Raw genomic sequence first — 19,859 nt, 5'->3', positions numbered from 1 at the left:
CATTTCTCAACACTAGATCTCATTATACCACTGTCAGGAAGGCTGACATCTTGCTATCAGACATCTTTCCAGGGTGTAAGTACCAATCACAGTGATCAAGGCACCTTTCAGCCTTTTGTGTGACAAGCTGAATAAGTTGAGCTCCTGTAGGCCTTGCACTGGAGTGCTTGCTTTCCAACTACTGGCTGTGAAATCTCTCTTCAGAATTTCACCTGTCCATCTGAGTAGAAGAAACAATGCAGTTTTTTTCCAATCCAGATACTAAATTTTTTTCTCCAAAATTCTACTTTGAATGCTTATAAATGAGAACATTATTGAATGAGAAAGCTAAAAGAAATTGTACATGTCAACAAGAAACAAAAAGGAGCAAGCATCAATCTCTATTTTGTGATCTAATCTAACTATCTCTATTCTGTCAAAATTTGGAAATACTCTATTCCTTATGGCAGATCTGTGTCTGTGGCATAATCCTTTTCCTTCCCATGAAACTAGTACTTCTGACAGATAGTTTGTGACTATTAAATATCTCTGGCCAGGAAGGGCAGACCATCAGCTGCTGTGCCAGGAGCTGGCACTTGTTCACGTTACTGCTGCTGTTACAAGCCTTGTAGCCTCTGGCAGAGAAAGAAGATGAACAGCTGGAAGCCGAAACCTTTTCAGACACCTCAGCAAAAATTGGTAGACCAATCTGCCAACGACACAGTTTAACTTTGCCACCTCAGGGTAGTTGAATATACTTCACCTTGCAGGTAGAATATCCCCAGAAGCTCAACACTGATCAAGAAACGTCCATGGGGTATTTCACAGGCACCTTCTGTAGGAGCAGAGCAATCTCAGTAGTAGGGACTTCTTAAAAAAGCTGCTGTGTCATGCAAAGCAATGGCTGAAGTCCAAAATATGTCACTCTAGGCATTCACACAAGGGGTCAGGTGCAAGTTATTTCAAACAGACCTCATAACAGCTGGAAATTTGTGGTTGATGACTGGAGATAGGAATTCCTGCTGTTGTTCATTTCTGCTTAAAAGGTTTGAAAAGATTTTCCCCAGCTCCTGAGCAGACACTGGGACTATCATCACCCTGTTGGCACTGCCACTTGAGTGGGTGTGACGAGAGTTCTGTGGGGACATTTTCCAGGCTATGTAAGAAATCAGTAGTTTTACACTTCTTTGTGCTGGTACAGGATGAGGCTTCAGATCTGACAGTTTTTCTCCATCTAGACCTTCAGATTTTAATCAACTCCTTTCTATGACATTTCCGTTACTTCTTAACTGCAGTTGAGAAGAGAAAAAAAAAAAGAGAAGGAAAAAAAAAAGGAAAGAAGCTTTTTTTATATTGTATATATTTCCAGGAATGGTATTTATCATTTACAGATGGTTATTTTTGCAGTTCTGATTATGAATGTTTACTTTTTTCACACATCAAGCAAACTATCCTCTTACACCATACGGACAGGAGGTATACTCTTTCATACATTCAGATGTCTGAAAGCTGTCTGGAAATGTATTTCCTACTTTCTGATATGGGAACATTTCAGTTGGAGGGGGTTTAATTTGTTTTGAAATTTCAACTCTTGTTCTGTTCAGAAGCTAAAGTTGGAATCCATTAAGATGCATTTTAGTGCAGATTCTATTCTCATCTTCCTTTTCTCAGTAAGTGTGCAATTCACTTAGTACTTCATTGCAACCAACAGCAATATGTATACATGGTGCACAAAATGAGGCATTTTGTTTTAAAACAGATTGCAGATGAAAGGAAACCATTCATTTCTTCCTTGCTAGCTGTAATTACTAGAGCGCTAATTACTCCAAATCACTGACATCCAGGGTCAATAAGGATGACAACAGGAACATCAAAGACAAGATGCACACATGCAATTACAAGTCTCTAAAACCAGGCTGTAATATTATTTTATAGCAACAGTTTTTTTCAGTCAATGCTAAAAAATCAAGTTTGCTGAATGTTTACTATTATTTCCTTTGCAGTTTGACGGTGAGAACATGTATATGAGTATGACAGAACCAAGCCAGGACTACGTGCCAGCCAGCCAGGTGGGTTAATTAATCTTCTCTGCCTTGTTTCAAATTGTAATTAAAAAAATTCAAAGAGTTGCATTGCAAATGAGCGGCACTATCAGTAACTGCTGCAATCAGGAATAATCATAATTTATAAACAAAGCATTTAAGCCTTGTTTCCAGTTAATGAGATAGAGCTGATAAAACACCAGAGTTGGCGTTTGTTGAAAGATACTACCTTGTTTCCTCTCCAGAATGCAAGCAGCTGTTTTGCCAGCATGATCTTTCCTAAACAGTTGTTTTACCTTCAGGAAATAAAGTCTTTACAGGTGCAGGTTATTTGTTTATCTGACTGCAGACAAGTTAATCATTATAAGCTATACATGTCACAAATAGATTTAATTATCGCTCATAGAACAGTTGAGGAATTGCATTTTTAACACTAATCCTATGTCTGAGGAATGTTGCTATTATTACACAATTAGCAGTGGGGTTAAGGCAATGACTTAGCCTCCCGTAGCTTACAGGCCAAAAGGCTTAATGTGATGTGTATTCTTTAAAGCTATTTTTGAGCCCTTTTCCTTTTGAGGAACCACACACACTAAATTTTGATACTGGATGCATAATAAAAAATCTTCTACCTTTCCACTTGTCCTCAAAGATCCTATAGATTTCTAAGAATTTCAAATTTTAATTACTCCTTGAAAGCAAAAACAGTTTTGCAAGTTTTGGGTTGACTACCTGTTACTACATCTATATGTAGGGGGGAATTCTTAATTTACTTCACGTGTTTCAGTTCAACTTTGCACCAGTAAGTGGTGGGAATAGTGCTGCAGATCAGTTAGATTGTGTCAGAAATTGCCATGAATAACCAGACTTGTGGTCTATGTTATGCAATATTTCAGGCCAGCAGTGTCTAGCCTGACAGAACCAGGAGGCTTATGTGTAAAACTCTCATTGGGTGGGAAATAAATTTGAATGAATAGTAATCATGTTCAGAGATGCTGGATGTAACTTAGGAATCAACAGCTTTGGAAAGTGTGCATTCAAAACTAAATGTCTTAATGAAGTATGTTCTTCAGGTACACGGGTTCATCTGGGGCAGGGAAGCAGGAGTTTATGTGAGAGGAGTACATGATTCAATCAAAAAGATCATCTTTAAAGTGTTCCACCATGTTGCTTCCCAGCTTTCTGTTGAAGTCACTCTGAAATACCTTCAGACACCAATAGTGTACTTGGTATTTAGGAACTGTGCATGATTGAACTTATTCAGCTAAGAACCCTCCAAGATCCAGAGGTAGTTTAGAATAGAACTGTTTGATTAAAAAATGAAAAATTATATTATTAATTTTTCTCTAACCATTAATCCAAAAACTGTACTGACAAGTTTTAGTATTACTATTAGATTAAAGCAGCCTAGTATCATCTCATTTTTGCCTTAAGGGTTTTGAAGTGCAAGGGCTAATTGAATTTGTTTGAAACAGTAGAAATACAAACTCTCTGAATGATTGCTGTTATCAGGCAGCTGCTACCTTTCAGAGAATCATTATGTCTGTCTTAAATAGTTTTGAATAAAGAATTGCAAATCCACATTATACATCAGAATTATTTTTCTTCTGTTGATATTTTTGTACTGAGTATGCATGTAGTTTAAATAATTTAAATGGCATATTGAAAAATTAAGAGTATAAGTTTTAATCTTTTATGCGGTTTCTACATGTGCTAACAAGGCCCAGATTCTCAGATATATTTATGCATCTAACACTCACTGGTTGCAGTGAAAATAAGGTTCTTAAAGTACCTTTAAAGAGCCAGGCCTAGGTATTTTAAATGCAAATGACTTTGTCTTCAAGGGAAAAAAATCTATCAAATGTGACATTTCCAAATTCAAAGATGTCAAAAAACCCTGAATTCTTACTAAGGGTTGGAACCAAGAAAAGGCTTATAGGCTTAAAATCTGACAATGGCAAAGCTGAACTCTGGGGTGTCTGGCTCCCAGGTAGAGTTCAAAACCCAAAGGCAACCTCTCTGTCCTTAGCTGGGGGATCCATGTGGCAAGAAGCATCTCAATTGCCCGGCAGAGTGTTTTAAGTTGTTCCCAAGTGTGCACCAGTCAATCAGCCTTCTTGTGCCTGTCAGCCTTGGGCTGTCACGACTCCTTTCCCTTTTCTCCTGGTGCTTACACTTGCTGTGGTTTTAAGTGAATACACAGAATCACAGTCCATGGGACTGGGTTGGAAAGGGCCTTAAAGATCATCGAGTTCAATGATGCCCAAGGCATCATCAACACCCGTGTCATGGGCAGGGAACCTTCCACTAGCCCTGGTTACTCAGAGCCCCACCCAGCCTGGCCTTGAACACTTCCAGTTATGTGAAGTCCACAACCTCTCTGGGCAACCTGTGCCAGTGCCTCACTGCCCTTACAGCAAAGAATATCTTCCTAATGTCTAATCTAAACCTATCCTCCTTCAGCTTAAGGCCATTCCTCCTTGAGCTATCACTGCAGGCTGTTGTAAAAAGTCTCTCTCCAGCTTTCTTGTTGGCTCCTTTTAGGTGCTGGAAAGCTGCTCTAAGATCTCCCTGGAGCCTTCTCTTTTCCAAGCTGAAAAACCCCAGCATTTTTAGCCCTCCTTCCTGCCTTCGCAGAAGAGGTGTTCCAGCTCTCTGTGGGCTGGAGCATATGTGAAAGCCTGTAATAATAACAGTATTTGAAAAAAGAAAAAAAAAAAGGGGGGGGGGGAAGAAAAAAAAGGAGACAAAACAACTTCACTGAGAGCAGGAATATGGGGTGTGATGCAAAACCTGCCTCTCATGTTTCATCAAGAACCTGTGACTTTGCGAGGAGCCTTCCCAAACCTGTTCCTGACACAGACAGCTGCTAGTCGTTCCTCAAAGGAGCTAAACAACTCTTCATTGACAGTATCTGTGAGGTCTTCACTGACTATAAAGGGGAAATGTTCCTTTCTTGGGCATAAGCATTTGGTGGTCAGCCAAAACTGGTGAACTGACTACCATTTCAAGATCCAGTCTGGTGATTAAAACTGGAAAAAAATACAGTATTTCCTGCTCTGATAACAAAGCATGAAAGACTGTGTAGGTTACAGGGCTAGGGAGAGGAACAGTAAAGGAAGAGTAAAGGATGCAATTGTATTTTCTGACCATGATTTTAGAACTGTTAGTTCATTTTCCTGTCACTGTTACTGGATGTAAAACACACAATGCCATAAAAAGAGAGGAGGAAATGTTCTGTCTCAGATGACAGCAGAGTTGCTCTAATCATAATTTTGTCCTATGTCTATTTTGCACCACATGGTCATGAGTCTTGCCATTGCATGACATCAGTGAGAGGAATCCAGGCTCCTTCCCACCCTTAATAACTTGGCTATTCCCTCACAAGATCAGAGATAGGAGTTGAATCCTCTTAGAATGAGGAGTGAATTAATTACTCTGCTTTTTTTCAGGCATTCACATCTGTTAACTAAAATATGAATCCCACATGTAAGGAGGTACATAGTCCTATGAGAAAGCTTTATTCAAGCTCTGGTCATGCTGACTGAGTCAGACAAGATCATCATTTTCTCATTTCAGACTCTGACATAGCTTTTTTGGGAAATGGGTTGGCAAACTGAGTCATGGTATGTAACAGCAAGGACCAAGGGGTTTCCACTTGGCTATCTTCAGGATTAGGTGACCATAGAGGCAGGATTGCTGGGATCCTGACACATGATGAAAAGCTCCTCAGTTCCTTCTGTTTACTCCAAAGTGTTCATATCCAGAAAAACATCACCTTATATTATTTTACGGGTTTTAATCAATTTATTCCCTTTAGGCTAACATAAAATCTCAGCCATTGGACAGGAAAAAATATAATTTTGTTCCTTTTGCTATATAACATCAAACATCTGCATAGTTTGGTAATCCAAGACAAGTTGCCTCACAGCATCCCTCAACAATAATTATCATTTCTGTTCAATTTTCAAATCAGTACTTGCTTTGGGACTTACAGACCAAGTTGCTAAGTAGCAACATATGGCTCACTACTGTTCCTGTGATGTTGCTGCAAGCAAATAGCATAATTCTATACTTGAAATGATTTTTACAGAAAGCCAGTGCTGGAACTGAGCCAGAAGAGTAAGTATACAGTAAAAATTAATGATATTCTTTTAAACTGTCCCAAAAGGCTGTTTGGCAATGTTGTCTCTGTGTACATTTTATATACGTGTGTAAGTACTGCATTTTTGGTTATAATATATAGTAGTAGTAGTGCAGGACTCTACACTGAAGGCATCTCCTAAATGAGTTACACCAGCCATATTAACAAACGTACAGAGTAAAACTGTGACATTTTCACTACTAATTGCACTTGGATCTGAAAGTATTTATCATTTTAAAATAAAACTATGCCATCTGATCTGCATTTGAGATTCCCATCAGTTATTGTTTTCTCACACACCTATAATTGAAGTCTTGGACACAAATTACCCTTTATATTATTCCACCTCCTGTAATTTGTGGGCCATGCACAGAATGGTATAAAATTATATTGCTTATTTTACAATTCTTCCTAGTCACAATATGGAATGTAAGTCAGGACTCTGTTGCACAAAGCTTAACACATTTGTATCCTTCCTGAGGCCTGATAAATGTTAAGGTAAATGAGTGCAGCTGCCAAATTCCCTGCAAGGTCCAAAGGGAAGGGATGAGAACAGGTCTGGAGCTGATGATTTGGGGCAGTAGCCCTATTGTCCTACTGGGAAGAAAAGATCTGAGGCAGAGGAAGGAATACTGTTTACTCAGAGGTGGTATTTTCCCGCTTCCCAGAGCTATGCCAGGGAGATCTATCTAAAATATATCTGCATCCTCTTTCATAGAGGGGGCACCATGGGTATCAAAACTTTTTTCCTGTACAGATACAGGGTGAAATAGGATGGAATGACATCCAAAAGAGAGATTTTTCATATTGATGTTGCCTTATGCACATGGTCCTACATATAGTATTAATGTATTTTTAAACCATAATTTCTTAGATTATTAATGACATAACTATTGCTCATGTGAAGTAGGAATAGATAAATGCTACATAATAGCTTCTCTCTCTTGGTCTGTGTTAGTCCTTCTCTGTAGACAAGCTAGAATTCCCTGGCTAGGGTACTGCCAGAAGACTCAGATCTTCAACCTTGTTTCCTACAACAGTCTCCATCAGCAGAGCAGGGCAGGAGTTGGCTGCCTTGGAATGGATTGAGAAAAAGCAGCATTCTCAGATGGAGAATCATTACATGGTCCAGTGTAGTCCCATAGGTACATACCACCCTCACCTGAAGTCTAGCACAATCCTGACAAATAGTTGGAGAGCTTTTCCTCGATATTTGAGAGGCTGCTCCACAGTGAAAAGGCAATGCCTCCTGGGCAGTCTGCTGGCTGGCTGCAGTCCAGGGCTGTTTTGGACCATATTCCCCCTCCCTCTTCTTGATCCACTATCTTTTAATTTCAAAAATAGGAAAATAGGTTATCAACAAAAGGGAGTCTACTTCTTGGTTCTCCAATTCTCTGAAGTAGTCTATAAATGCCACATTAAAAAAAAAAAAAAAAAGAAAAAAAAGAAGAAAGGGACATAGGTTAAAATGGCTTCAGGAAAAGAAAAAGACCAGGCAGGCCTTTCAGCTCCTGAATGAACAGTTACAAGTAGATGTAATTTTACCCTGCCTTTCACTTCTGTGTGTAACATAGTCTTTTAATATTATCTTAACATCAGGAAGAGTCAGTAAAGAGCTGAGTCCCTGATAAAAATACATCAACAGTTGCATTAACAAGGCTATGTATATATATTTATAGATATTTATCTTTAGAATCATAGAATGGTTTGAATTGGAAGGCATCTTTGAAGATCATCTAGTTCAGTTCCCTGCCATGAGCAGTTGCATCTTTCACTAAATTGCTCCAAGCCTCATCCAACATGACCTTGAAAACTTTTTGTGTGGGGCACACAAAAATTCTCTGCACAATCTCTTACGGTGTCTCATCACCCTCAGAGCAAAGAATTTCTTCCCATGTCCAGTCTAAATCTATCCTCTCGGTTTAAAATTGTTGCCACTTGTCCTGACACTACAGGTTGTGATAAAAGGTTTTTCTCCACCTTTCTTATAAGCCCAATTGTATATTGCAAGGTGTTATAAGGTCTCCTCAGAGTCTCCTCCAGGCTGAACAACCCCAACTCAGCCTTTTCATCACAGGAGAAGTGCTTCAGCCCTTGGACCTCTGTGGTCCTCTCTGGACCCAAACTGACAATGTTTTCATGTTTTCCTGTGCTGATGACCCCAGAGTTGGATGCAGCACTCCAGGTGGGGTCTCCCAAAAGCAGAGCAGAGGGGCAGAATCCCCTCCCTCATCCTGCAAGCTTTTGATGCAACCCAGAATATGATTGGCTTTCTGGGCTGCAAGTGCATTGCCAACTTATGTCCAACTTGTCATCCATTAGTGTCCCCAAGCCCTTCTCCACAGGAATGTGTTCTATAAGTATGTATGAATGTCTTTAGCTTTAATGCAAAGTATATAAACATGTACTGTGTACATATTTATTCAAGGATTTTTTTTTTTGTAATCTAATGCCTCAACTTTTATAAAAATAGAAGTCAGAATTTGGGCCTGTTGGCTGGAATTTAAGATCTTTTACAAATTTGACGTTAAAGAATTAATTCAGGTGAAATACCTTTACCCTTTTTTACTCAAATTCATTTTAGTCAGTTATGTTCAGTAAGTGTGGAACTTATACCAGAAGAAGAAATGTATATGACCTACTTATCCCTGAAAACAAGTTACTTAAACATGCCTTAACTTAATGTGTCTTTCATTTAAAGCCTGTTCTATAGCACATGCTATAAAAACACTAAAGAGGGCAAAATCTACTCCCTAAGGATCCTAAGCAAACATACCCATAATTACAGTTGTATAAACAAAAGTGTCCCTCTCCAGCCTTCAAAAATCATTAGTGTGGATCTGTAAAATTGAGATCATATCAGAAACCTCAGCAAGTATAACAAATTTTTCAGCATTCTATTTGTCTTCTGGTTGTGAAATCTTGCACTTATATTTTCTTTAGAGCCATGTGGGCAGAAAAATTTTTAATGAAACAGGTTTGGGGTAATTTCCTAGCTACAGAATTTGGGTCTTTAGAAGTAACTGTCATATACTTCTAGAGTTATGCTAAAATTGTGAACTTGGCCCTGTTGTATACACAGTGATTCTGTGCATCAATTAAAAGTATTTTTCTTAAGAGTTGCAGATGAGAGGGAAGTAAAGTAAATACTGCCTCTTTTCTTAGCTGTGGCATCAGGATGACAGCAACTTCAGTGATAGGCCCACAATAAATCAATAAAGTAAAAATAACAAAAGCTATTATTTTACCGTGAAAAAAAGTAAACAGAAAATCAATCATCAAATGATGAATTCCCCATCCAAAAGCCAGAGGTATTTTTTCACATATCACAAGAGAAAAGGCACTGCCTTTTGCTGTGCATGTCATGAGACAACTTTCTGTTTAATGAGCAGCCAGTGTAAAATATCCTTCAAAATGTTTCCCTCTGCTCCTTCATGTACAACTTTTTTAGCATGTGATAACAGATTACGGACATCATATATTTTAGTTATGTAGTTTCCTTTCCAGGAAACTCTACAGGTCAGCAGTGGGGATGAGTTATGGGATGTAACCATGGGAAATGTTAAAGGCAGTATTTTTCAACTGAGCTTCACATAAAATGAACTTTGTTCGGTCCATAAAATGTCTGGAAGAATTACGTGAATTTGAACTACAAATTAGACCAATTACTATTATACTGTCCCTTTTGGCAAAGGCTGCCACAGTAGAGTCAGTTTGACCTGCTGACCCCTGACCGAATAAACCGATAAGATGCCAGTCTTTGATTAATCTAGTTAGTTTTACAAAATCTGGCATCTCAACAAGCCCAAACTAGTTACTCAAACCAGTCTTCAATGTAACATTCAAATGATCACTCTGTGGAGTCCCAGAGGTATTCATTACAGACAAAATTGCTCTTGTTGCCTCGCATACAAGCTGAGTTTTCAATGGGAAATGAAAGGCTGCCTGGAAAAATAGGCCACCTAATTAAGTTAAACTACTCTAGCATTTGGCTTGACATCTTCATTACTCAAAATTAAAAAGATGCTTCACTTGAGCACACAACTTACTATTGTTTATGTTGTTTTCCTCTTAAATTGGCTTCTTACATAGAAGTCTGTTTTTCAGAATTATATCTTGTAATAGCTTGCATATTTCTTGCAGTTTATAAAAATGTCTTAATAGGTACTACGCTGCTGATAGTTTGTACAACAACATCAGTACGATTGAACTTATTACTGGGGTCCCAGCAGTCCCAGTGCTTACATGACACTTTATTAAGAGAGGGCCAGATCCTGCCACTTTTACTTGCTGGAATAATCTATACTCGTTCATATACTGAGCACTTCCTTGGCCTTTTTACTGTAAAATACTGGGTCCAAAATCTATGTTTTAAAGCCAGGGGGACCACTGGTAGGAGCTGGGAGCTTCTATATGCCTCAGCTTTCAGGTTTTCCTGTGATTGGCACGGGGCTGAACAAAAGTTACATCATAATTGCAAAGAGTAGCCGTGCCTCTGTTTTGATCCTCCTTTTCTCAAGTGGTGACATTTTACATTAAATGAGGTTTTTTTCTGGCAATTTCATCAGTCATTCAGGAGAAGTGTCGCACAGGTAGGACCCACTGTCCTTTTGAATACTGAGAAGCAATCCATTGTTTCTGAGCTTTTCTAAGGAAAGAAAAGAGAAAGGAGAAGAAAAAGCCTCGAACAAAAAAATAAGATCTTTTGTCCTTCATCACTGTGTGCCCTGAGTACAACATTGTTTCATCTTTTGGTGTCTTTCTCAGAAGGCATATGGAAATTTAGATAGAATATTTGCCCCCTAAACAGATATACTTAAATGTTAATCTATACTACTGCTATTTTAAGAGCATTTAAAAATGTAAACATGTGAAGAGCACACTGGCTTGATTGCTGGTTTAGAGTCTGTGCTATGATGCTAATGAGGCTTCTGACAGGTTAAATGTAGTGTATCATCTATATTTTCAAGCAGCAGGATTTGTGAAGATGTGACTTCTATTTTTTTTTTCAGTTCAGTTCTGCTTATTAAATATGTATATTGCTAGTTTTATTACCCAGCGCTTTGTACTGAGCATAATTTAGGTATGTTTTGCAGAGATGGTCTCTAAAAAGTTTTTATTTCTAATATGTTTTTTATCTCTAGTTGAAAAAGAATATTTAGCACACGAAGTAACTGATTTCAGGAAGCATGTCTTGTTCAAGATTATACCATACACGGTGCTGCCTGTATTACAGTACAGACCAAAGCCTGTCAAATAGGACCCTGAGTTATCATAAGAATTTTAGCTTTCATTAATGTGTTGTAGTAGTAGTAGTAGCTGCAGTAGTAGTAGTAGTAATATTAGTAGTAATAGGAAGAACAAAAATAATAACAACAATAATAATGATAGTAGTAGTAGACACTGTGGGAGAGAAAGTACTTTTCTTTCCAGGAGAGAAGGGTACTGGGCAATGACCACGCTTGGATCCCCACAGGGGACATGGTAATGAAGGTGAAAGATTGTCACAGGTTAGAGGGACAAGACTCCACTTTGGGGGTTAAGGATCCTGCATTTGTGCCTAAAGCTCTTGTATATTCCTAAAGAGCTGCTTTGGCCAGTTGGTCAGTAATTCATAAAAGACTTGCACTTCTCTTTTAAGTTTACTCAAATGTTCTAAATAGGAAAAGTGCACAGCTGTATTTTTGTCTGAAGGGAAGTTTAACTGCTTAAATAACAGTATTGGTGTTCGCAGGCCCCAGATCCTTCAGCCTCTTATAATAATTATGCTCCTACTTAATTGTGTTTCAATTTAAATCCTCCATTGAAAACATATTTCCCAGCAAACCGCTATACTATATGCATAAAATTAATGTAATTAACGAAAAGACTCTCAGGAGTGAAATCTTAAAAAAAGTCTGTTGTTTTATATAGTTCTGTACACTTTGAAAATTATGATTGTTTAAAATTAATAATATAATTGTCAGCACATTCTCTTTGTTGAAAACTGAATTCATCTGGTACAGGAAAATTAATGTTTTGCTTGAGGCTTTGGCTTTTAACTAATGCAAATTAGAGAAATTGATTAACACAATACAAAAAAGTTATACCTTCCCCTGTAATACATTTTTGATAGCTGTGGCTTGATAAATTAGTATATTGTGTGTTTTTAAATGAATATGATTTATTGCTGTTGTCTACCATATGAAGAAACACAAAAAAATTGTTTTCAGGATCATTGACTTGAACATATCAATGGCACTGTTGGACAATTCTTGCTGAGTGTTAAGATGATTTATGTAACAGACCGAAGGTTTCCACAGTAATGCATTATAGTCTCAAGCTATCAAGCCTTGTTCATGCAGAGACAAAAGCAGCTAAAAAAACTTGCTTCTGAAGGTCCTCTATTTAGAAATTAGAGATAAGCTTGATCCTATTAAAACTCCTGGAAATATCCACTGTCAAATATGTTATCCTAACTTTCAAATTTGTATAAGGTATGTGGCTGTTTTTCAGCTTCTAATGAGCTCATTGTTTTTACATTACTCTCGATTCATAAGTATTTCAGTTATGTAACAACACGTTCAATAATAGAAGAGGAGACAGCCTGAAGCATCTATCTTTTAAAAACTGGCATTTTTCCACAGTTCAGATGCAGAAGCCTTGGTGCAAATGAAAAATTAAGACACGCTCTACATAGTTGGCAGAACCATTCATATCATTTAAATTAAATATCTATAGGCAAATTCCCAATTTTTAAGGAACTGCTGCTAATATGGGATTCTGTTGAGTAAATGCATGGTGACTGATGCAACCACTGAGCACACAAATCAGACTTACTTAGTGAATGTTGTCTTCTGTGCTATCGTATAGGAACAATTCTGCTCTTTCCAGGGGGATTTACACTGAATGTTTGAAAGCTTGCTGGCTCTTGTGGTCAGTCTGTTTGAACCTTCTCCTTTGATTTGCCTTCTCTGATCACTTTTTAAAGTTCTGTTAAAATTATTTTGAAACATAAGTGAGTTTTGCTGGCTAATATACAGTTATCATTGTACAGTACTTAAAGAAAGGGGCTGTATTTGTATTTCCTGCCAGCATTTCCCTTATTTTCCTGATGAGTAACCTCAAAACTAAATACTAGATTATTCTTGTTCACAGCAGGATGTGCAGCCCTAATTTGAGTTGTGTGTTGCCAAGGTAAAGAACTGACTCCTGATATACACTTCCTCTCAGTGTCCCAGTTTTGCCCCTCCTCCCGTAGCTTATTGCTGGATTTGGCCAGGCTAAGTGGCTTAAAAGGTAAATTGAAGAGGACCAATGGGGTCTTGTTCAGAAACAAAAGCTTGGGTTGGGATTGGACAGTGAGTCAGGATTAAGTGTTCATATAATTTTATTCTGGCAAGCTTTTCTCATAAAATTATGTGCCAAGGTAGCACATAGATAATGAAGCTTCTTGATCTCAGTGGGCATCTCAGTCATCTGTTTTATAAAGTTCCCATCATTTCAAGCAGAAATGTCACAAATATTTAGCCAGAAACATGGAATCTTGTCCTCTAAATTTGGGAAGACATTCTTAATTCAAAAATCTTTCATAACATTGTGTCTATAGATAGCTCAAATTTAAGGATAATCAGTTCTGAGGTTCCCACTGTGTAGATTCCATCTACACTAAACTGAAATCTGTTTATAATAAACACAGGTGTAGTGAAAATGCTCTTTAAAATAAAGAAGAATATAAGCCTTTGTCTGTTCAATGCTGTGCAGTTGTTTTAATGGTGTTAATTTGCAGAGGGCTTTCTCTCTGGAATGTAATAAAGGCCTAGGAAGTTCCCCTAAACTGAAGAGCTGATTAACATCTCTTTCACTCCTATAGTCATGAGATGAAAGTGAAACCATTGGCAAAGCTCCTAGTATCTCTGTGGTGATGAAAATAAAGCATTTCTGCTAATTTGGGGTGTTTTTTTTGTTTGTTTTGGGGTTGGGGGCAGGGGGAGGTTGTTATTCAAAAGTGAAAAAGTGAGCTTGCTGAGGTTTCTGTGACCAGTAGAATAAAAAGGAGCTATTCAATGTCTTTCTGAATAGAGCAAATTCTGCTGATAGAAAAATCAGCGATGAAGGAAAAACCCTTGGAGTGGAGGGGAAAGACTGGGAACTTCCCCATTCCCAAGAAAAACCTAACAGAGCTGAAACTACAGGCCACCATTTATTATTAATACATATGAGCTATACTTATGACCTGTAATTGGATACAGGGAGTACAGCCTTCCCTTATGCTCTGGATGCTACACAACTGCTTTAATTAGAAATTCCAGATAAATGGCTTGTGTTGGAAGAAATGGTGCTCTAAGGAAGCCCAGAGGCTGGGACACCAATGGTCTGGGAGTGGGAGTTCTACTGCAGGATTAAGCTCGAGACTGGCTTTTTGGTAAATTTCCATAACATTTTCCTTTACAGGAGATGACAATTTAACATTCCAGGAGAGCCCATTGCCAGCAGTGGATCAGTTGCATCAAGGGGACCCCAGATGGTTACTAAAATAGGTTTTCCAATGGCAAGGAGAGAGGTGGCAGGAAAGTAGGAGTGGGTGTTTGAAGCTTATAGCTGCTATTCACAGGACAAGCACATGTCCCATTCCTCGTGCCTTTCCTCCAGGCACAGTTGCAACAGCCTTGTTTCTGGGATATGTTGGGTTTGTTGCAGATCTATCTAGGAATTTTGGGTTTGATGTGCCAGTATGCTAAGTCATTACAAGCATCTGAACGAAGCTCCTGGATGAGACAAATACCAGCAAATTACTGTTGAAGTAGCATCCCTGAGGAAGTTATGTCCATATGTGTTACATCCACACAATACTGAGCATGGAAATATCAAATTGGCTGAAAATGTAAGGTGCATAGGGTGCTCTGCAGATGCTTTTGAGTATCTGTCTTAGCATATAGCTTGGATTTTGCCTAGCTTTACTGAAATTGTCCAATAGTTTTTGTCTTAAGAAAAAATTTTAAATAGAGAAACATAGGAAATACTATAATTTATGTTATTTGGTATGTCATTATGGCTGTCACTATTCTAATCCTATGTGTAAGCGTAGTGGACAATGATATTGTAGGTGATGTGGGATCAACTACACTCCTAACTGGCTCACAAGCAACAACCATGCTGTGATATTTTTTTAGTAATTAATCAGAGAACTACCATTTATTTAAAATGCTTTACCCATATAATATATATAACATTGTTACATACCTACACATGACACAACTTGGATTGTGGAGCTGCAAGTGCTTTATACTTCCTTCTTAATAAGTGAAGCTAATGTCCTACTGGAAGTTCAATTGATTCCACCATTTTTGAAGTATTACTAGTTAAAGACACAGCTGAAACACAAAGAATCTAAAGTAAAATCTGATCCATCCGTATGTGACATGCAAAAAGAGGTGTACAAATAAGCAGATATGCTAAATGCCTCCAGTAGTCTGTCAATATTTGATTTTGGAGTACTTGCTTTTAAAAAATGTAGCGAACTTAAGTCTCACAGGACAGTGCGAGAGAGAGAAAGTAGATGTTAATACTTTCCACCTGCAAAATCAGGGGACAGAAAACTCTTTTGAGGCCATAAGTCTTTTGGGACAGTAGAAAAGACACTGTTGAACATAAATGTCATCTTTCCACAGATAATGAATCCCTCCTGGAAGCTGTAGGCTACATGGATCCAAGCTCACCAGGATTACAGTTACCAAATCTAAGTGTGCCTGCAGGGATAGTGCTGGTCTAGGACAGCATTATGGATGTTATCCCTTCCTTCATTTCTTTTCCTAGCTGTTTACTTATTGTGGTATTAGATCTTAAACTCACTTTAAGATCTAATTTAAATTCCCTTTTTTTCATCATGGATTTTATATAATAGTAATTAGCAACTAGGTAGTGTTTGCATTGTCCCTAATACTTTTATTTGGATTTGCAAAATTTACACATTGTTATTGAGTAAATGAGATGTTCTCTTTGCCATGTTTAAGCCTTCTCTCCATTTAGTGAGGCTCTATTTTACAGTATTTCCCGTTGGAGAAGTGGCTGCATCATAGCTTGTAAAAGTGGGGGCAAATGCAACAAACAGAGGTCAGTAGACTCACACCAGCTTGCCATTAAGGAGAAAGCTGGGGCAAAGGAGAGCAAACTCCTGTGCTAGAGGTGAGAAACACAGCTGGAATGCATGGGTAGAATCAAAGTCCTCACACATAACAGTGATAATGTCACTGTCGAACCCTGTTCTGTTGTTTTCGTTTTTGGACATTTCACTTTGGCCTTTCCAGTCTAGAATTCCTGTTCTATTTCATACTAAGATATTTGGTAAAGAGATTAAAACCTTTTTGGGAAAAAACAAAGCAGCCAAAACCATGTCAATGTGCATTAGAGGAGGTTTTTCTGTGTTCACCAGCTCACTGAAAGCATTTAACACTGTTTTGGTCTGATTTAAGTTTATATATGCTCATACAGAGGAGAGTAACCTCAGGCATCAGAAGGACATTATTACTATGATGACTAATGAAAAATCCCTTTGTTTATAATTGGCCATTGATTCTTCCCTTGTCCTTCTGCATGAATTCATACAGCGTACTGTCCTCCATTTGGAACATCATACTGGGGAAAGCATTTTCTTCCAATAGCTGCTCTTTGAAATTGTGCTCTCATCCTTTCTGGTGATACTTTTCAGGAGCAGGATGTATTTAAATCCTTGCATTTCCAGAATTAACAAAAGCAGCACTCAGAGCAGGACTGCTGTTCTGAAGAGGGGCAGGAAGGGTGGGAGTAGTCTCTGTGCTATAAATCTCCTGACTGTGGGCATGGGATGTGCAAAGACTGATCACTTTGCAAAGGCGTTGGCTGTTCTCAGAAAAGCAGAGCAGGCTTTCAGGCTGAGCCATTGCAACTGATCTCCTTACCTCTTTATTATGTTCACCTTTTCCTTTTAAGAAATATGCACATACCCACCCTATCCCACAAATGAGCCTACCTGCTGTACAAAAACTGTACATAAATAATAGCAATTATCCACCTCACTCTGCATTACTCTGATTTTGCCTGTGGCTTTTCCTTGGATGAGATTGAGTTGGATGACTTAATGGCAGCAGACAACAAAAGACTTAACAGTTGTTTGGCGGAGTTACTAATTCAGATAACTGACAAAATGTATGTATAATTCAGTTTACGGATTAAGAAAGAAAAAGAATTTTTTTAGACACTTCAAATGTATTTTTATAAACACAAAGTATACTCATATTAAGTATGTACTGTTTCTTTTTCTTTGTAGCTGAGTAAATGTTTGCCACTCCCATAAGTATAAAAGTGGTATCTTTCTTCACTATCTAATTCTTGGTCTGAGTAGCAAGGAGTAAAATGAAACATTTTTTTGCCAATATTAATTTTATAAATTGCATTCCCTTTTCCACAATTCTCATGAAAAAGGTATTCAGCTAGATGGATGCTCTCGGAAAATTTTAATAGGACCCTTGAAATCCTTTTGAGTTCACCTTCTTTAAAAAAACTATTTTCTAAGGGAAAGGTATCATAGATTCTTATGCCTTAGAGGCATTTTTTCCTCCATACATAATGGTGAGACTTCACTTGCATAATATATGGGTCTTGAAAATATTCTCTGTTAAACTGTAGATTGTGTTTAGAAGTATGTGAGTTTGGTTCTTTTGTTTTGTATGACTTTTATTGTTATTATTGACCAGTGCTCATATGATTTTTTCTTAGCACTTTCCATTTGTTGTTTTTTTTTCCCAGTCTTTTCCTGGCCCAAGTCTCGAAAGTGAAGATTTTAACATACCTCCTATAACTCCTCCGTCATTGCCTGACCACTCCCTGGTGCACTTGAATGAGATAGAGTCTGGGTACCACTCCCTGTGTCATCCCATGAACCACAATGGCCTCCTTCCATTCCACCCTCAAAACATGGATCTACCTGAAATTACAGTTTCCAACATGCTTGGCCAAGACGGGACACTGCTTTCCAATTCCCTCTCTGTGGTAAGCACTTTTAGTCTTTCCCTTCTTTTCTTTTTTAAGTGCAAAATCATGGAAATACAGACCTATTTGAAATCCTTCAAGGGGGGCCAACACCTGCACCACTCAAATTTTGGAGTGCACTGGCGTGAGTCTGGGTGTTACATTGCATTCCTTGTGTCAAATCCTCCCCCCGGCAGAGGTGAGGGGGGATTTTCAGCTGAGTTCCACAAAGCCAGGGTGTTGCCTTCCATTGCCTTGGGTAGAAGTGTTCCTGCTTTACAGGGATGTAAATAATGACAGAAAGAGGCTCTGACTTCTGCTGGAGCAGGGTTTGGATCCAGATGGCCGTTGTTCTGTATTTGTCTGATGAGGCTCTTTCCATTCTCATTTGCATGTGCTGAGAGATGTACAAAAATTTAATATCTCCTTTCTTGTTTACCGCACGTTTGGAAAACAGCAAATGTTATTTCTGATTCTAGGCCAAATCTTACAGCCTTTTTACAGTTCCCAGTCCTTAGCCAGCCAGAATCCAATTGAAATGACTGGACAACTTGCTTATAAAGTCTGTCAGATAGTCATTATGGTCGTAATCTTGAGAAGCCTGATATTATAAATCACTTCTTTGAATGTTAAATTGCTTGCAACAACTGCAGAGCTACTTTACACGTTACATTTTCAAGTGGGCTCTACAATTAATTAGTATACTTCTTGCATAGCAGCTCCAGACAAGATTATTTCACATTGATGTACAATTCTAACCCAAAGAGGTAAAAATCCCATGAAAGAGGATGGAGCCTGACATTGTGTGTAGCTCACAGCACTTAAAGCACTAGGTGGGGTAAATGGGCTGCCCAGGAGCTGCAGATCCCAACAGCCAAAGTTAAGAATCTATTGTTCCTAGAGATGAAAGGTCTGGGCTTCTCACCAAAAGTTCTGCACTTAGGGACTGAGGCTGTTTAGGCTTCTCAGCTTCCTAGCTCCCCACCATATTATCTAAAAAACATAAATCAGCCCTGGGAACCTGAGAGCTGACACAACATATGGAGGTTTGGGTAGTGAGGGATCTAGATTCAGCTCCCCATCAGCCCTTCAGACTAACAGCCCCAGAGCCAGGGGCCATGGTGGCTGGAAAAGACTCAGTTTACCACAAAAATCTGCCTTGTCACATGGCTTCTTTGCAACTTAATTAAAATAAAGCTACCTTGATTTTGAGGAGTTCTACATTCCCTCTGAAGATGTCCAAAAAGCAGCGAGCACAAGTATTGGCTTCTTATATGTTGCACAGTTGTTATTGATTTGCTAGGATGTTGCACACTTTGTGTTTGAGGTCAGAACATGACCCCAGGGTGATGTTCAATAATGGAAGAAGTGGAGGAGAGGCAGATTTATATAGAGAAATATAAATATGCTCTATGGAAAGAGCTTATATTTTCCTTGTTTGTCTACAAAGCTGATGGCATGGATTAAAGAGCTTGGAGCAAAATCTTGTGTGGGGTTCTGAGAATCAGAGCTATGAAAGTACTTGAAAAAGTAAGAGAAATGCTTGACACTCTAGTCAAGACAGACCGTATTTCATTGAATTGACCTCTTTTGAGCCATGGTTATGGCTCAGAACTATGCATTCTTTTAAGCTGTGATGTTTCACATTAACCTTTTGCAACAAGCTCTGAACAAAGGGCCTTGAGTGTGTATATCATCGCAGTGAATAA

At 38.4% G+C, this 19,859-nt stretch overlaps 1 protein-coding gene across 4 annotated transcripts in view; it reads left to right on the top strand.

The window, feature by feature from the left end:
• Positions 1-19,859, top strand: part of TOX (thymocyte selection associated high mobility group box) — a 216,780-nt gene that overhangs the window by 111,799 nt on the left and 85,122 nt on the right. For all 4 annotated transcript variants that reach the window (XM_014873073.2, XM_088175361.1, XM_088175350.1 and 1 more), the window contains exons 2-3: positions 1,983-2,048; positions 17,929-18,171. In XM_014873073.2, the coding sequence (XP_014728559.1) occupies positions 1,983-2,048; positions 17,929-18,171 (309 nt within the window). The remainder of the gene's footprint in view (positions 1-1,982; positions 2,049-17,928; positions 18,172-19,859) is intronic.

This window comes from Sturnus vulgaris, chromosome 1, assembly GCF_052056855.1.
Source record: "Sturnus vulgaris isolate bStuVul1 chromosome 1, bStuVul1.hap1, whole genome shotgun sequence".
Taxonomy (NCBI): domain Eukaryota; kingdom Metazoa; phylum Chordata; class Aves; order Passeriformes; family Sturnidae; genus Sturnus; species Sturnus vulgaris.
This window is presented reverse-complemented; position numbering and strand designations above follow the sequence as displayed.